Source organism: Protobothrops mucrosquamatus, unplaced genomic scaffold (genome assembly GCF_001527695.2).
Source record: "Protobothrops mucrosquamatus isolate PMUCROS unplaced genomic scaffold, P.Mucros_1.0 scaffold_125, whole genome shotgun sequence".
In the NCBI taxonomy this organism is placed as follows: Eukaryota; Metazoa; Chordata; class Lepidosauria; order Squamata; family Viperidae; genus Protobothrops; species Protobothrops mucrosquamatus.
The window spans coordinates 2,175,159-2,187,536 of NW_015386201.1; the positions used below are offsets into that span (position 1 = coordinate 2,175,159).

The 12,378-nt window shown below is 49.4% G+C and overlaps 1 protein-coding gene across 1 annotated transcript in view; it reads right to left on the bottom strand.

The window, feature by feature from the left end:
- LOC114922626 overlaps window positions 1–11,968 on the bottom strand; it is a gene marked incomplete at its 5' end in the record, with an annotated part of 49,382 nt that extends 37,414 nt beyond the window's left edge. The window contains one exon of the mRNA XM_029284342.1: window positions 10,201–11,968. Within this exon, the coding sequence (XP_029140175.1) occupies window positions 10,201–11,968 (1,768 nt within the window). The remainder of the gene's footprint in view (window positions 1–10,200) is intronic.
- Between the last annotated feature and the right edge of the window lie 410 nt (window positions 11,969–12,378).

A 12,378-nucleotide genomic window follows, 5' to 3' on the forward strand; every position in this document is an offset into this window, starting at 1 on the left:
TTCAAGGCAGGCTTTTCTAGGAAATGGGACTTAAGTCAGGAAACGAAACTTAACAGAGGGGATGAGCTCATTGTATGGACAAGGAACAAAGCCTACAGGCATTTCATAGGAAACGAAACTTATGTTAGAGATGAAACTTATAGCAGTGGAAAAGTGCCCAGAGGTATATTCATAGGGTATTTTGCTGATAATTGCAACACCTTGGCACTTGCCCTGGTCCCACCCCCTTCTGCCAGAGACCCTCAGATCTGTCCCACTCCTGCCCAGGCCCCCACAGGCACCCTTGACGCGAACGATGTAGAGCTGGCCACACCCACCTAGCAGGCCACACCCACTCCATCCACGCCCACCCAGCAGGCCACACCCACCCTGGCCACACCCACCTGGCCCCCTGAGGGCAACCGCAATGCTAATGCGGCCCTCAATGAAATTGAGTTTGACACCTCTGTTCTAAGCTAAGGTCTCAGAAACTTTTTTTGTGTCATAGTGATCCAAACTGTATGCAGTTGTCAGGTCCCCTTTTTGGCTGCCCTACCATTCTGGTCAAGGAGGGAGGAGGCTGCTTGGGGGAGCATTCTTTGCATACTTTCACTTTTGCTGTAACACTGTAGCTGCTTGGGAATTAGAGAGGGGGATTGTCTTCAGAAACAGAGAGGACTCTCTCCCAGCTGGTTCCAGCCTGATTCCAAGGTCACTGTGCCCCGAAGACAAACCATTATCTGTCCTGTCCATTGGAGTTCTCAAAATAAGCTTATGGCACTGTATTGGCTGCTGGTGGACTGGTCAGGGGGGAGGTTGGGTTTCAAAGTGGGTAGCTTGATGCTTTGCGCGGGGATGTTAGATTCTGCTTGTCTTTACTGCAACCACTACTTCTCAGTAAAAGTTCTTTTGATTAACCACATGGCATTAAGAGTTGTACTTTCTTGAGAGGAACAGTTGGGGCAGGTCCTTAGAGCAGTATTCCAAATGTGGCCTCAGCATTATCACTTCTCATGACCTTGATGCGCTCCCTCAGATGATACAGTCCAGGATTGCATTGGCTTTTTCGGTAGCTGCAGCACACTGCTGGATCATATTTAATTTGTGGTCTGCTATGATACCTACACTGCTCTCACAGTCACTACTTGTGAGCCATGTACCATCTATTCTATACCTGTGCATGTGATTTTTCCTGCCTACGTGCAGCGTCTTACTTATATCACCCTGAACTTCATCTTGTTAGCTGGGCCAACAATACTCAAGTGTGTCAAGATTCTTCCAAAGTGTTAGCAATTCTGTCAATGTGCAAGAACTTATGAACTGGAATAGCCATAGCAATGAACCAGCCAATGGGAACTGTTATTTAATTGAGATACAGGATTGGCTGTGTGAGTCATGTGATCCAGCCTAGGTCTGGGCATGTCTTAGTCTCTCCCTATGTCCTGATCTCCTGAGTTAGTTGTTGTTGTTCTCTACCACGTTGCCAAGAACTGAATGAAACTGTATATATCATGTTTATATATTTTTTATAGATGAAGTTTTTCTAAACTATGCCTCCTGCTCATTTTGAATGTGTGCTTAATTTTTGGGCTTATTTTTGTGCTGGAAAGCAGTAAAACTCTAACAGGTTATGGGCCCAGATCCCAGCCAGCCCTTGCACACAGTTCAGACTTAAGAAAAAGATTGAGGCTCAGCACGGAGCTGTAATTAAGCTGAAGAACTGTCTGAGTTAAATTAAGAAAGAAAAAGGCTGCTCAGCTGAAGGCTTGCAGGATGGCTGATTTAAAGGAGAGCTCTCTGCCTCAATTGGGACAAAAGAATTATCTTATTTGGCCTGCAAAAATGGAATGCTTTCTGAAGGCTAAGAAGCTCTGGGATATTGTGATTAATCCACCCCAGGGGCAATTAGCAGCTGCAGATCAATGGAGGCATGATAAGGCACTGGCTTACATCATCTTAAGTGTGGAAGACGAACAATTCTTAAATGTAGCTGACTTAAAAACTGCAAAAGAAGTTTGGTTGAAGTTGAAAAGCGTGCATGTGAGTTCTTCAGCATGCAATATACAGTAGTGCAATTATCAAGGCAATTGTACAAAGCCCAGCTGCTGCCACATGACAGTGTAGAAGAGCATTTGCTCCACATACAGAAACTGTTTGTTGAATTAGAACAGTGGGGAATGAAGATTCCTGAATCTCAGAAGATGCTGTTGGTACTAAATAGTCTTGATGAAATGTGGGTCATCATTTCAGCTGTTTTTGAATGCAGACCAGAACAGGAATTAAGTATGGAAGGACTTAAAGCCTGTTTAATTTCTGAAGAACAGAAACGCCATTTTAGAACAAGCCACCAGGAGAAATTCCTGAGGTAGGGGTCTAAGGAGCAGAGAGAGCAGAGCAGCAGACTGCCTGTCTGCAGAGATTGGATTACATCTCAGCAGAGAATTACAGAGAGGAAAGAACAGGAGAAAAAGATATGCTTCATTTGTGGGGCTGAAACTCATTTCAAGAAAGATTGTGTACAAGGAAGAAAAACAAAAAAAAGGACAAGCTGCTATTGTAATAGCAGAGACAAATGGTTAATAGATAGTGGGGCTAGTCAAACAATTGTTAATAATTCTAAATTGTTTTCCAGATTGAATTCAACTGGAGGAGATGCAGTCGCCTTAGCAAATGGCCAGAAGGCAAAAGTCATGGGGAAAGGCAGTGTGCTGATTCCATGTCTGGAGGAAAGGTTTAATAATGTATTATGAGTGCTTGCAATGGAGCAAAATTTACTGAGTGTCTCCAGTCTTGACAAACAAGGGTTTGAGACCACATTTGTAAATGGGAAATGTCTCATAAAAAGAAATGGGAATGTATGTGCACAGTGCATAAAACAGGATAATCTTTATGTGTTGCAGACACAAAAGGCTCAATTTGCCCAAACATTTGGTAATGTGGCACAACATGCTTCATGCATTCATCTCTTTCACAGGAAGCTTTCTGTGCATTCATTTCTTTCACAGAAAGAGTGTTGCAAAGGATGCCAGAATTTGCAGAGGGATTAAACTTAAAAGGGTGTAAGGCAGGGGTGTCAAACTCAATTTCATTGAGGGCCGCATTAGCATTGCGGTTGCCCTTGGGGGGCTGGTGGGTGTGGCCAGGGTGGGTGCAGCCTACTGGGTGGGTGTGGATGGAGTGGGTGTGGCCTATTGGGTGGGCATGGCCAGCTCTACATCGTTCGCATCAAGGGTGCCTGTGGGGGCCTGGGCAGGAGTGGGACAGATCTGAGGGTCTCTGGCAGAAGGGGGTGGGACCAGGGCAAGTGCCAAGGCATGGTCCATTGGAGGAGCCTCACCTTTCCTCTCAGGCCATGCGGGGGGAGGCTGGATGGTGGTGCGGGCTGCCCGGAGCCCTGAGCAGCAGAGGTCAAATGCCCAGCCTGGCTCTTGAGCACCCGCGGCACCAAGCCCAGCCCCACTTCCCCAGGGGGGGCGCCCAGATGCACTTGCCTCCTCCTCAAGGCTGCTGCTGCTGTTCTTGTTCTCCTTAGCCAGGTTGTTCATGATGGGTACGAGGGCAAAGTCAGAGGGAGGCCCATTCCCTCTCCATGGGAGGAGACCTGGCTTTGTATCCAAAGCTTCCTTAGCAATAGGATGAGAGGCCCCCAGGATAGTCCAGAAGGAGGGTGCAAGGGAATGGTGAAAGGACAGCAGGGCAGGACTAAGGCAGGACTTCTCTCAGATCCCCCCTCTCCTTCTTTCCTGCTTTCCTTCCTTCCTTCCTAAATACAGAGTGGTGGGAAAATATTTGAGATGAGGGAAGGAGAAAAACAGGCAAGAAACGCAGCTGGGGAGGTGTCACCCTTTGTGAGGAATGAAGAAATGCACCACCGCCTGGAAGTGGCCAGCAAATGGCCCTCGCCTACTTCACATATCCGGCTTAGTGGGCTCACAGCGGGGTGCTCTCCTCACAGCGCCGAGAGGTTGAGCTGGGCGGTGTGATGCTTGCCAGCTTTGCACCTTGCTGCCTGCTGAAACTGGGCAGGCTGGAGGCTAGGCAGCATTGTACTTCTCATCAGTTTTGCGCTACCCGGCTCAGGTCTTGGCGCTGTGAGGAGAGTGCCCCGCTGCCTGCCGAAACCGGGCAGGCTGGGGGCTGGGCGTCATCGTGCTTTTTTTTAAATTTGTGCCGCCAGCTCAGCCTCTCGTCGCTGTGAGGAGAGCGCCCTGCTGCCTGCCGAAACCCCTCCCCCAGAGCCCAACAAGCCGGATATGTGAAGTAGGCGAGGGCCATTTGCTGGCCACTTCCAGGCGATGGTGCATTTCTTCATTCCTCACACAGGGTGACACCTCCCCAGCATGCACCCAGGGGTTGGGGCTGATGTGGCAGGGGCTGCTTCCTCACTGTTTCCAGATGGCCTTGTGGATCTAAGACTGAATGCGTTTCAGCATAGATGGCCACCATGAAATTGTACATTGGCTCCCGGCTGGCCTGGGCCAGGGCCAAGGCAATGGGGGCCATTCCCTCACTGTTTCCAGGATGGCTTCGCGGGCCACATGAAACCACTTCGCGGGCCACATCTGGCCCCCGGGCCTTGTGTTTGACATGTTTGGTGTAAGGCATAATTAGACTGTGCAGTATGTAAATCATCGAAATCCAAGGTATTCCCAGTAAGCAAGAAGAGTACAAGGCAGAAAACAAGGGTTCTAGAGCTGATACATGCAGATTTAGTAGGCCCAATGCAAGTCAGCTTGGGAGGAGCCAGGTATGCGCTGGTCATTGCAGATGACCATAGCAGATTTGGGTTCTGTTATTTGCTGAAAAGCAAAACAGAGGTGCTGCAGAAGTTCAAGCAATGGGTGAGCTTCGCAGAAAGTATAGGAAACAGGTATCCCAGCTGCAAACTGACGGGTTCAAAATTCATGTCAACAGATTTTCAACAGTGGTTGGGACAGCTAGGAATATGACATAGATCAGACATGTCACACACAAGGCCCGGGGGCCAGATGCAGCCCGCGAACTGGTTTCATGTGGCCCGCGAAGCCATCCTGGAAACAGTGAGGGAACGGCCTCCACTGCTTTGGCCCAGGCTGGCCGGGAGCCACTGTACAATTTTGTGGTAGCCATCTATGCTGAAATGCATTCAGTCTTAGCTCCACAAGGCCGTCTGGAAACAGCAAGGAACCAGCCCCTGCTGCGTTGGCCCCGCCCCCTGGGTACATGCTGAGAAGGTGTCACCCTTTGTGAGGAATGAAGAAATGGACCATGCCTTGGCGCTTGCCACCCCCTTCTGCCAGAGACCTCAGATCTGTCCCACTCCTGCCCAGGCCCCCACAGGCACCCTTGATGCGAACGATGTAGAGCTGGCCATGCCCACCCAGTAGGCCACACCCACTCCTGCCACGCCCACCCAGTAGGCCGCACCCACCCGGCCTCCGAGGGCAACTGCAATGCTGATACGGCCCTTGAGTTTGACACCCCTGACATAGATGCACAAATCCGTACACAGCAGCTGAGAATGGCATGGTTGAAATACGGAATAGAGTCTTGTAGACCATGACAGATTCACTGCTGGAGGATTCTAGTCTGAGCAGGTCATATTGGAGCGAAGTCATGTTGACTGCTAATTATTTGGTCAATAGACTGTAAAGTTCCTCTATACAGTAAATGATACTCCATATGCTGTGCTATATGGGAGAAAGCCATCTCTAGCACATTTAAGGGTGTTTGGAAGCAATGCATGGGTGCATATTCCAAAGGCAATCAGGAGAAAAGGGCAACCAAAGGCTAGAAAGCTTAGTTTTATGGGCTATGAGCCTGGCTCAAAGAGCTATCGCTTTAGCGATGGAAGCAGAAGGATAGTAATTTCCAGATCTGCTAGCTTTGCAGGACAGAATTGGGGCAGAATTGTTGCCAATTCTGGGATGATTCACTTAGTGACAGTGACTCACATAATGATGGTGTCGGCATTCAGGGAGGAGAAGCTGAAAAAGAGCAAGAAAAGGAGTCAGAAGAAGATGGTGATGTGAAGCAGGAAAGGGTTGACAGTCAAGAGCAGCCAATCCCACGCAGGTCAGTGTGAAGGAACAAAGGGATTCCACCTGATGTCATGGTTCCGACAGATGAAACTCTTCAAAGAACTTCGAGGCATTGTTTACCTTAAAGAATCTTTATTCAAGAAGCATAACATTGGCACTAACATAATTGAAGCCAAAAACTGAATTCTCCCCCTTGAGCACATAGTATCAAAGCACAATTCCCTCCCCCAATTAACTGTCATAAATCACATTCCCCAATTAGTTTAAAGCGCGGGTTTTCCCTCCAGCTCTCCAGCCCACCAATTCTTATCATCTCTTATTTCAACAACCTTGATTCTCACGCTAGGTTCAGTATTATGTCTAGCTCAGTGGTTCTCAACCTTCCTAATGCCGCAACCCCATGCACCCACGTGACCACACGTGACCCACATGCACGCACCCACATGACCACACGTGACCCACACGCACGACCACACGTGACCCAGGAGCATAGAGATGGCTCTCCTGCTCGAGCTAGAGCGACCCCCTCAGCCAGCCGAATCTCGCCACCGGGAAGGAGAGGAGAGAAAAGAATGGGAGAGGGGACAGGAGAGGGGGAGAAAGGGGGGTAGAATTTAGAAAAGAAAAGGAAAGAAAAAGAAACTTTTGTGCGGAGCTGGCAATCGCGGAGCAAGACGCCTGTTTGGTGTGGAGGCAGGCAAGCCCAGGCACTCCTGGGCGGCCATGGCAAGCGGCAGCGACGACGCAGGCCGACCACTGGCTGGGCCACCAGCTGGCCCAGCCCAAGAGAGGTAAGGCACCCGCCGGGCCCCACGCATGCCAGCAACCCTCCCTGCGCCTGCCGCTGCTCCGCTAGCCTTACCTTGGCCGCCGCATGTTTGGTGTGGCGGCAGGCCGGCAGGCCCAGGCGCTCCTGGGCAGCCATAGCACACGGCAGCGAGGGCGCAGGGTGACCACTGGCTGGGCCACCAGCTGGCCCAGCCCAAGGGAGGTAAGGCACCCGCCGGGCCCCACGCGCACCAGCAACCCTCCCTGTGCCCGCCGCTGCTCCGCTAGCCTTACCTTGGCCACCGCACGTTCGGTGCAGCAGCAGGCCGGCAGGCCCAGGCGCTCCTGGGCGGCCATAGCACACAGCAGCGAGGGCGCAGGGCGACCACCAGCTGGGCCACAAGCTGGCCCAGCCCAAGGGAGGTAAGGCACCCGCCGGGCCCCACACGCACCAGCAACCCTCCCTGCGCCCGCCGCTGCTCCGCTAGCCTTACCTTGGCCACTGTACGTTCGGTGCAGCGGCAGGCCGGCAGGCCCAGGCGCTCCTGGGCGGCCATAGCACGCGGCAGCGAGGGCGCAGGGCGACCACCAGCTGGGCCACCAGCTGGCCCAGCCCAAGGGAGGTAAGGCACCCGCTGGGTCCCACGCGCGCCAGCAACCCTCCCTGCACCCGCCGGCTTCCCACCTCCCACCCCTGGCCCTCTTTTACTTACATTTAGTAGTGCTCAGCAGGGAGGGGTGGAAATGTCCAGAAAGCTCGCCTTAGCTGCAGACAACTTGCAGCACTGCTTGCAGACTGGGACTTTTGGCGGGCTCAGCAGGGCAGAGACAGCCTGGACAATTCCTATTGGCTTTTGAAAGCCAATAGAATTAGACTCTTTTAAAGAGAGTCTATTCTATTGGCTTTCAAAAGCCAATAGATTCTATTGGCTTTCAAACGCCAGTAGAATAGAGTCTCTTGAATAGAGTCTATTCTATTGGCTTTCAAAAGCCAATAGAATAAGAGGGAGTAGCACAGCTAAGGAAAAGGGGAAAAATGGCGGGGGGAAAAAATGGTGGACTGCGTTGTTTGGCGACCCCAACTGGTCTAGCTGAACTCTCATGCACATCCCCCCCTCCCCAGCATCATCTAACTCTAAAAGCGAAAAGAAGAAAATGGCTGCATCTCCATCTGTTGTCAAAGCAAAAACATCTGATGTTAGCAGCGTTGATATCCGGCCCCCCTTACAAAAAGGACAGATCCTGTAACGTAAACAAAAGCACATGTCAGGGATTGCCTTTTGGTTTATTAGGGTGTTTCCTATAGAACCTGTTAATGAATCTGTCAGCTTTCACATCGCTAGACTTCACCCAAGTGGCTTCAGACAGCGAATATCCCTTCCATTGTACTAAGTATTGCAATTTTCCTTTAAAAATTCTAGAATCAAGAATACGCTTTACTTCATAGTGGGTCTGTCCAGCTACCACAAGGGGTCCGGGTGCCTTCTTAGGGGAAGGTCTTAAAGTGGAACCCTGAAAAGGTTTCAGCAGGCTGCAATGGAAAACAGGGTAAACTTTTCCTAAGAGCTTAGGGAGTTTTAATTCCACTGTGACCGGGTTAATGGTCTTTACAATGGGGAAAGGCCCCAAGAATGTTGGTCCTAATTTCTTACTGGGTAATTTGAGCCATAAATACTTAGTCGACAGATAAACCTTTTCCCCAACTTGGAATATTCTTTGAGGAGCCCTTTTTTATTTGTAGGTCTCAGAAGCCTTTTTTAAAGCAGTCTTTGTCACTTTCCAAACTTCATCCCACCCCGTCACCCATTGATCAAGTGTCTGAGATGTGGAGGGCGCCTGGGGATATTCGGGTATTGGGCTGAGTTCTTTTCCTATGGCTACTCTAAAAGGTGTGAAGCTGGTGCTGCTGTGAACAGAGTTATTGTAAGCCACCTCAGCGAAATGGAGGAGGTTAGTCCAGTCTGTCTGTTGGTAGCTGACATAGCATCTGAGATATTGCTCCACCATAGAGTTAGCGGATTCAGCGGCCCCATTAGAAGGATGAAAAGCAGTTGATAGACCTTGAGATGATCCAATTAGTTTAAGAAAGCTTCTCCAAAACTTAGCTGTGAACTGCATACCCCATCCGAAATTATTCGTTTAGGGGCGCCATGTAGCTGGTAGATGTGTTTCAAGAACAATTTAGTCAGTTGTTGGGAGGATGGGAGCCCTTTGCAGGTGATGAAGTGAGCCTGCTTTGAAAACAGATCTATCACAGTCCAGATGACTGCATTTCCTCTACTTTCAGGTAGATCTACTGTAAAATCCATAGCAATTTCTTCCCATGGTTGAGAAGGGTCTGCCACCAGCTGCAATAACCCAGGGGGTTTCCCTGGAATTCTTTTCATGGTGGCACATACAGCACAACTCCTGACATAGTTTTCTATGTCCCATTTTAATCCCGGTCACCAAAATTGCCAGCGGATGAGATGTAGAGTTTTTAAACATCCAAAGTGTCCAGTATGTTTTAAATCATGGCCATGTCAGAGAGCATTAAGACAGAGGGTTTCTGGCAAGTATAACTTTCCCCCCTTGTAAGCCAAACCATCCCTGCAAGTTAGGGAGGTTTGATTGTCCTTGAACCATTGATCGGTGAGGAGCTCTTGTTTTATTTTCTTTGCCCCAGGGTCATCAGGATTAGGGGCTCTGCGAGGTGTGAGTTGAGCAGCAGTTTGTGGATTGGAGATAATTGCCTCATTAACCTCCTTACACTGGCTTTTGTACTGGGGCAGTCTGGATAGACCATCAGCTAGGAAGTTTTTCCCTCCCGGTATATACTTTAGAGTGAAGTTAAAATGGTTAAAGTACTGTGCCCATTGCACTTATTTCGGGGACAATTTGCGGAGAGTTTTCAGTGCTTCTAGATTTTTGTGATCAGTCCATACTTCAAAAGGCATCTTGCTCCCTTCTAGGTAGTGCCTCTAGTTTAATAGAGCCCAGCAGATTGCAAAAGCCTCCTTTTCCCATATTGCCCGCCTCCTCTCACTCTCAGTGAATTTTTTCGAGGTGTAGGCACAGGATTGTAGGGTCCCACTTTGGTTCTTTTGCAGTAGTACAGCTCTGACGGCCATTAGAGGACCATTATCCAATACCAAGACATCTGGAAGACCATGGGCAGCAAAAATGCTTCTCAACACCTGGATGATCTTAGCAGTAGTGGTGGATGACACAGGCACAACCTCCAGCCATTTGGAATGGCTATCTACAACAACCAGGAAGAATTGCCCCTGAAAGGGCCCAGCGTAATCTATATGTATTCTAGACCATGGAGTGTGTGTTTCCTCCCACCTATGAACAGGGGCCTGAGGCATTTCCGGCCTGGACTGCTGACATGCATGACACCCATGTACCTGGGCCTCAATGGCTTTGTCAATGCCAGGCCACCACAAATGGCTGCACGCAAGCGCTTTCATCTGGACAATCCCCGGGTGACCCTCATGTAAGGAAACTAAGATTCTCGACCTCAAGGAGGCCGGAATCACAACTCTCGAACCCCAGAGGAGGCAGCCATTGAACGTGGACAACTCGCACCTCTTGACCCAAAAGCTTTGGAAATCCTCCTCTGGGCATCTGTCAGGCCAACCTGACAGCACCCATGTCAGCACGCATTTAAGCATGTGATCAGTGGCAGTTTCAGCAGCCACATCCCTAGCGTTAAGGGGAGACTCCGGCAAATCCTGAATGGACAATATATGTACAGCAGGATCAGGCTCCACAGCAGGCAAGGGCAGTCTACTTAGGCCATCAGCATGACCCATTTCCTTTCCAGGTTTGTGAACTAGCGAGTAGTCATAAGCTGACAAAAAAATGGACCATCGCAGCATGCGAGGGGAAAGGATGTGTGGGGTCTGTTTGGACGTAGTAAACAACCCCAGCAAAGGCTTGTGGTCAGTAAAGACTGTAAAAGGGCGGCCATAGATAAAATCATGGAATTTTTTAATTCCAGCCACAATAGCCAAGGCCTCCTTGTCAATTTGAGCATAGTTACGCTCAGCAGCAGATAAGGTCCTAGAATAATATGCCACAGGGACCTGAGTCCCATCAGCCGTCAAATGGCTAAGCACAGCCCCCACACCATAGGGGGAAGCATCACAAGCCAGACATACTGGCAGCTTTTTGTTAAAATGAGCTAATACCGCATTGGATGTAAGCAAGGCCTTAACCTCATTGAAACTAGCCTCATGGACCTTAGACCACTGCCAACAGGCATTTTTATCTAAGAGTCTGTGTAGGGGCTCAGCAACAGCAGCTTTATGAGGCAGAAAAGCATGATAGAAGTTCAATAAGCCCAAAAAGGCTTGCAATTCACCCTTAGACTTAGGGCTTGGGGCCTGCTGAATAGCTTTGAGCTTAGCATCAGAAGGGTGGATACCCTGAGCACCTATCCTGAACCCCAGGAAATCAGTGGAATGGACACCAATCTTACACTTGTCCTGTTTTAACTTAAGGCCTGCTCTTTGGAAACGAAGCAAAACAGCCCTCAACCTTTCTGCCAGCATTTGAGGTGAGTCCCCTGCGATGAGGACGTCATCAAAATAAGGACACACACCAGGAATACCCCTCAGGGTGTTTTCCATTATGCTTTGAAAAATGCCAGGGGCTACATTCACCCCAAACTGCAACCTTTTCACCTTGAAAGCCCCTCTATGGGTAACAATAGTTTGAGCCTCTGCTGCTGCATCATCAACAGGCAACTGTTGATACGCTTGAGCCAGGTCTAGCTTAGCAAAAATCTTACCCTCTTTAAGAGAAGCCAAAATGTGGCTCACTACAGGCACAGGATAAGCATGTTGCTGTAGGGCCTTGTTTAGTGTGCACTTGTAGTCTGCACAAATACGAATGTCCCCATTTGCCTTCAAAGGCGTGACAATGGGAGTTTCCCACGGGCTGGAGTCTACAGGCTCTAATATGCCTTGCTGGAGCAACTTGTCCAGTTCAGTATCAATTTTACTCTTAAGAGCAAATGGTACTCTCCTAGGTTTAATCCTTATTGGCTGTACAGTTGGATCCAGCTTTAGTGAAACTGGAGGTCCCTTGTAGGATCCTAGCTCAGAGCTGAACACATCTGCAAACTCCTTGCAGACGCCTGCTAGGGTCTCTGTTTGCAATTTGTGCAGCCCTGTTACCTGGATTCCTAAAGCCTCAAACCAATCGAGTCCAATCAGACTCGTGTGCTCACCCCCAACAACCAGCACGTCTAAGGGGCCTTCAAAATTCTTATACGGTACCTTAAGGGTGGCCTCCCCCTTAACGCACACCTTGGAATTTTGAAAATCAGTAAGAATTACATTAGAAGGCCTGAGCGAAGCTCGCTGGCCACTGCTGCTACAGATTTTGTGAAATGTGTTGAGGGAAATTATGGATAGGGCAGACCCCATGTCTAGTTCCATAGACAATGGAACTCCTTGCAGTCTTACTTTAAGGGACAATTTCTTTTTAAGGGGTTTGTGTGTGCCTGTTCTTAATATATTTCTGCGTGTTGCACAGAAACCCACCCTGTTTTGGCTGGGGACCCTGGTACCTTTCAGATTCAATTCTTCCTTCGGTTGTACCTTCTGTCTACCCAGGCAAA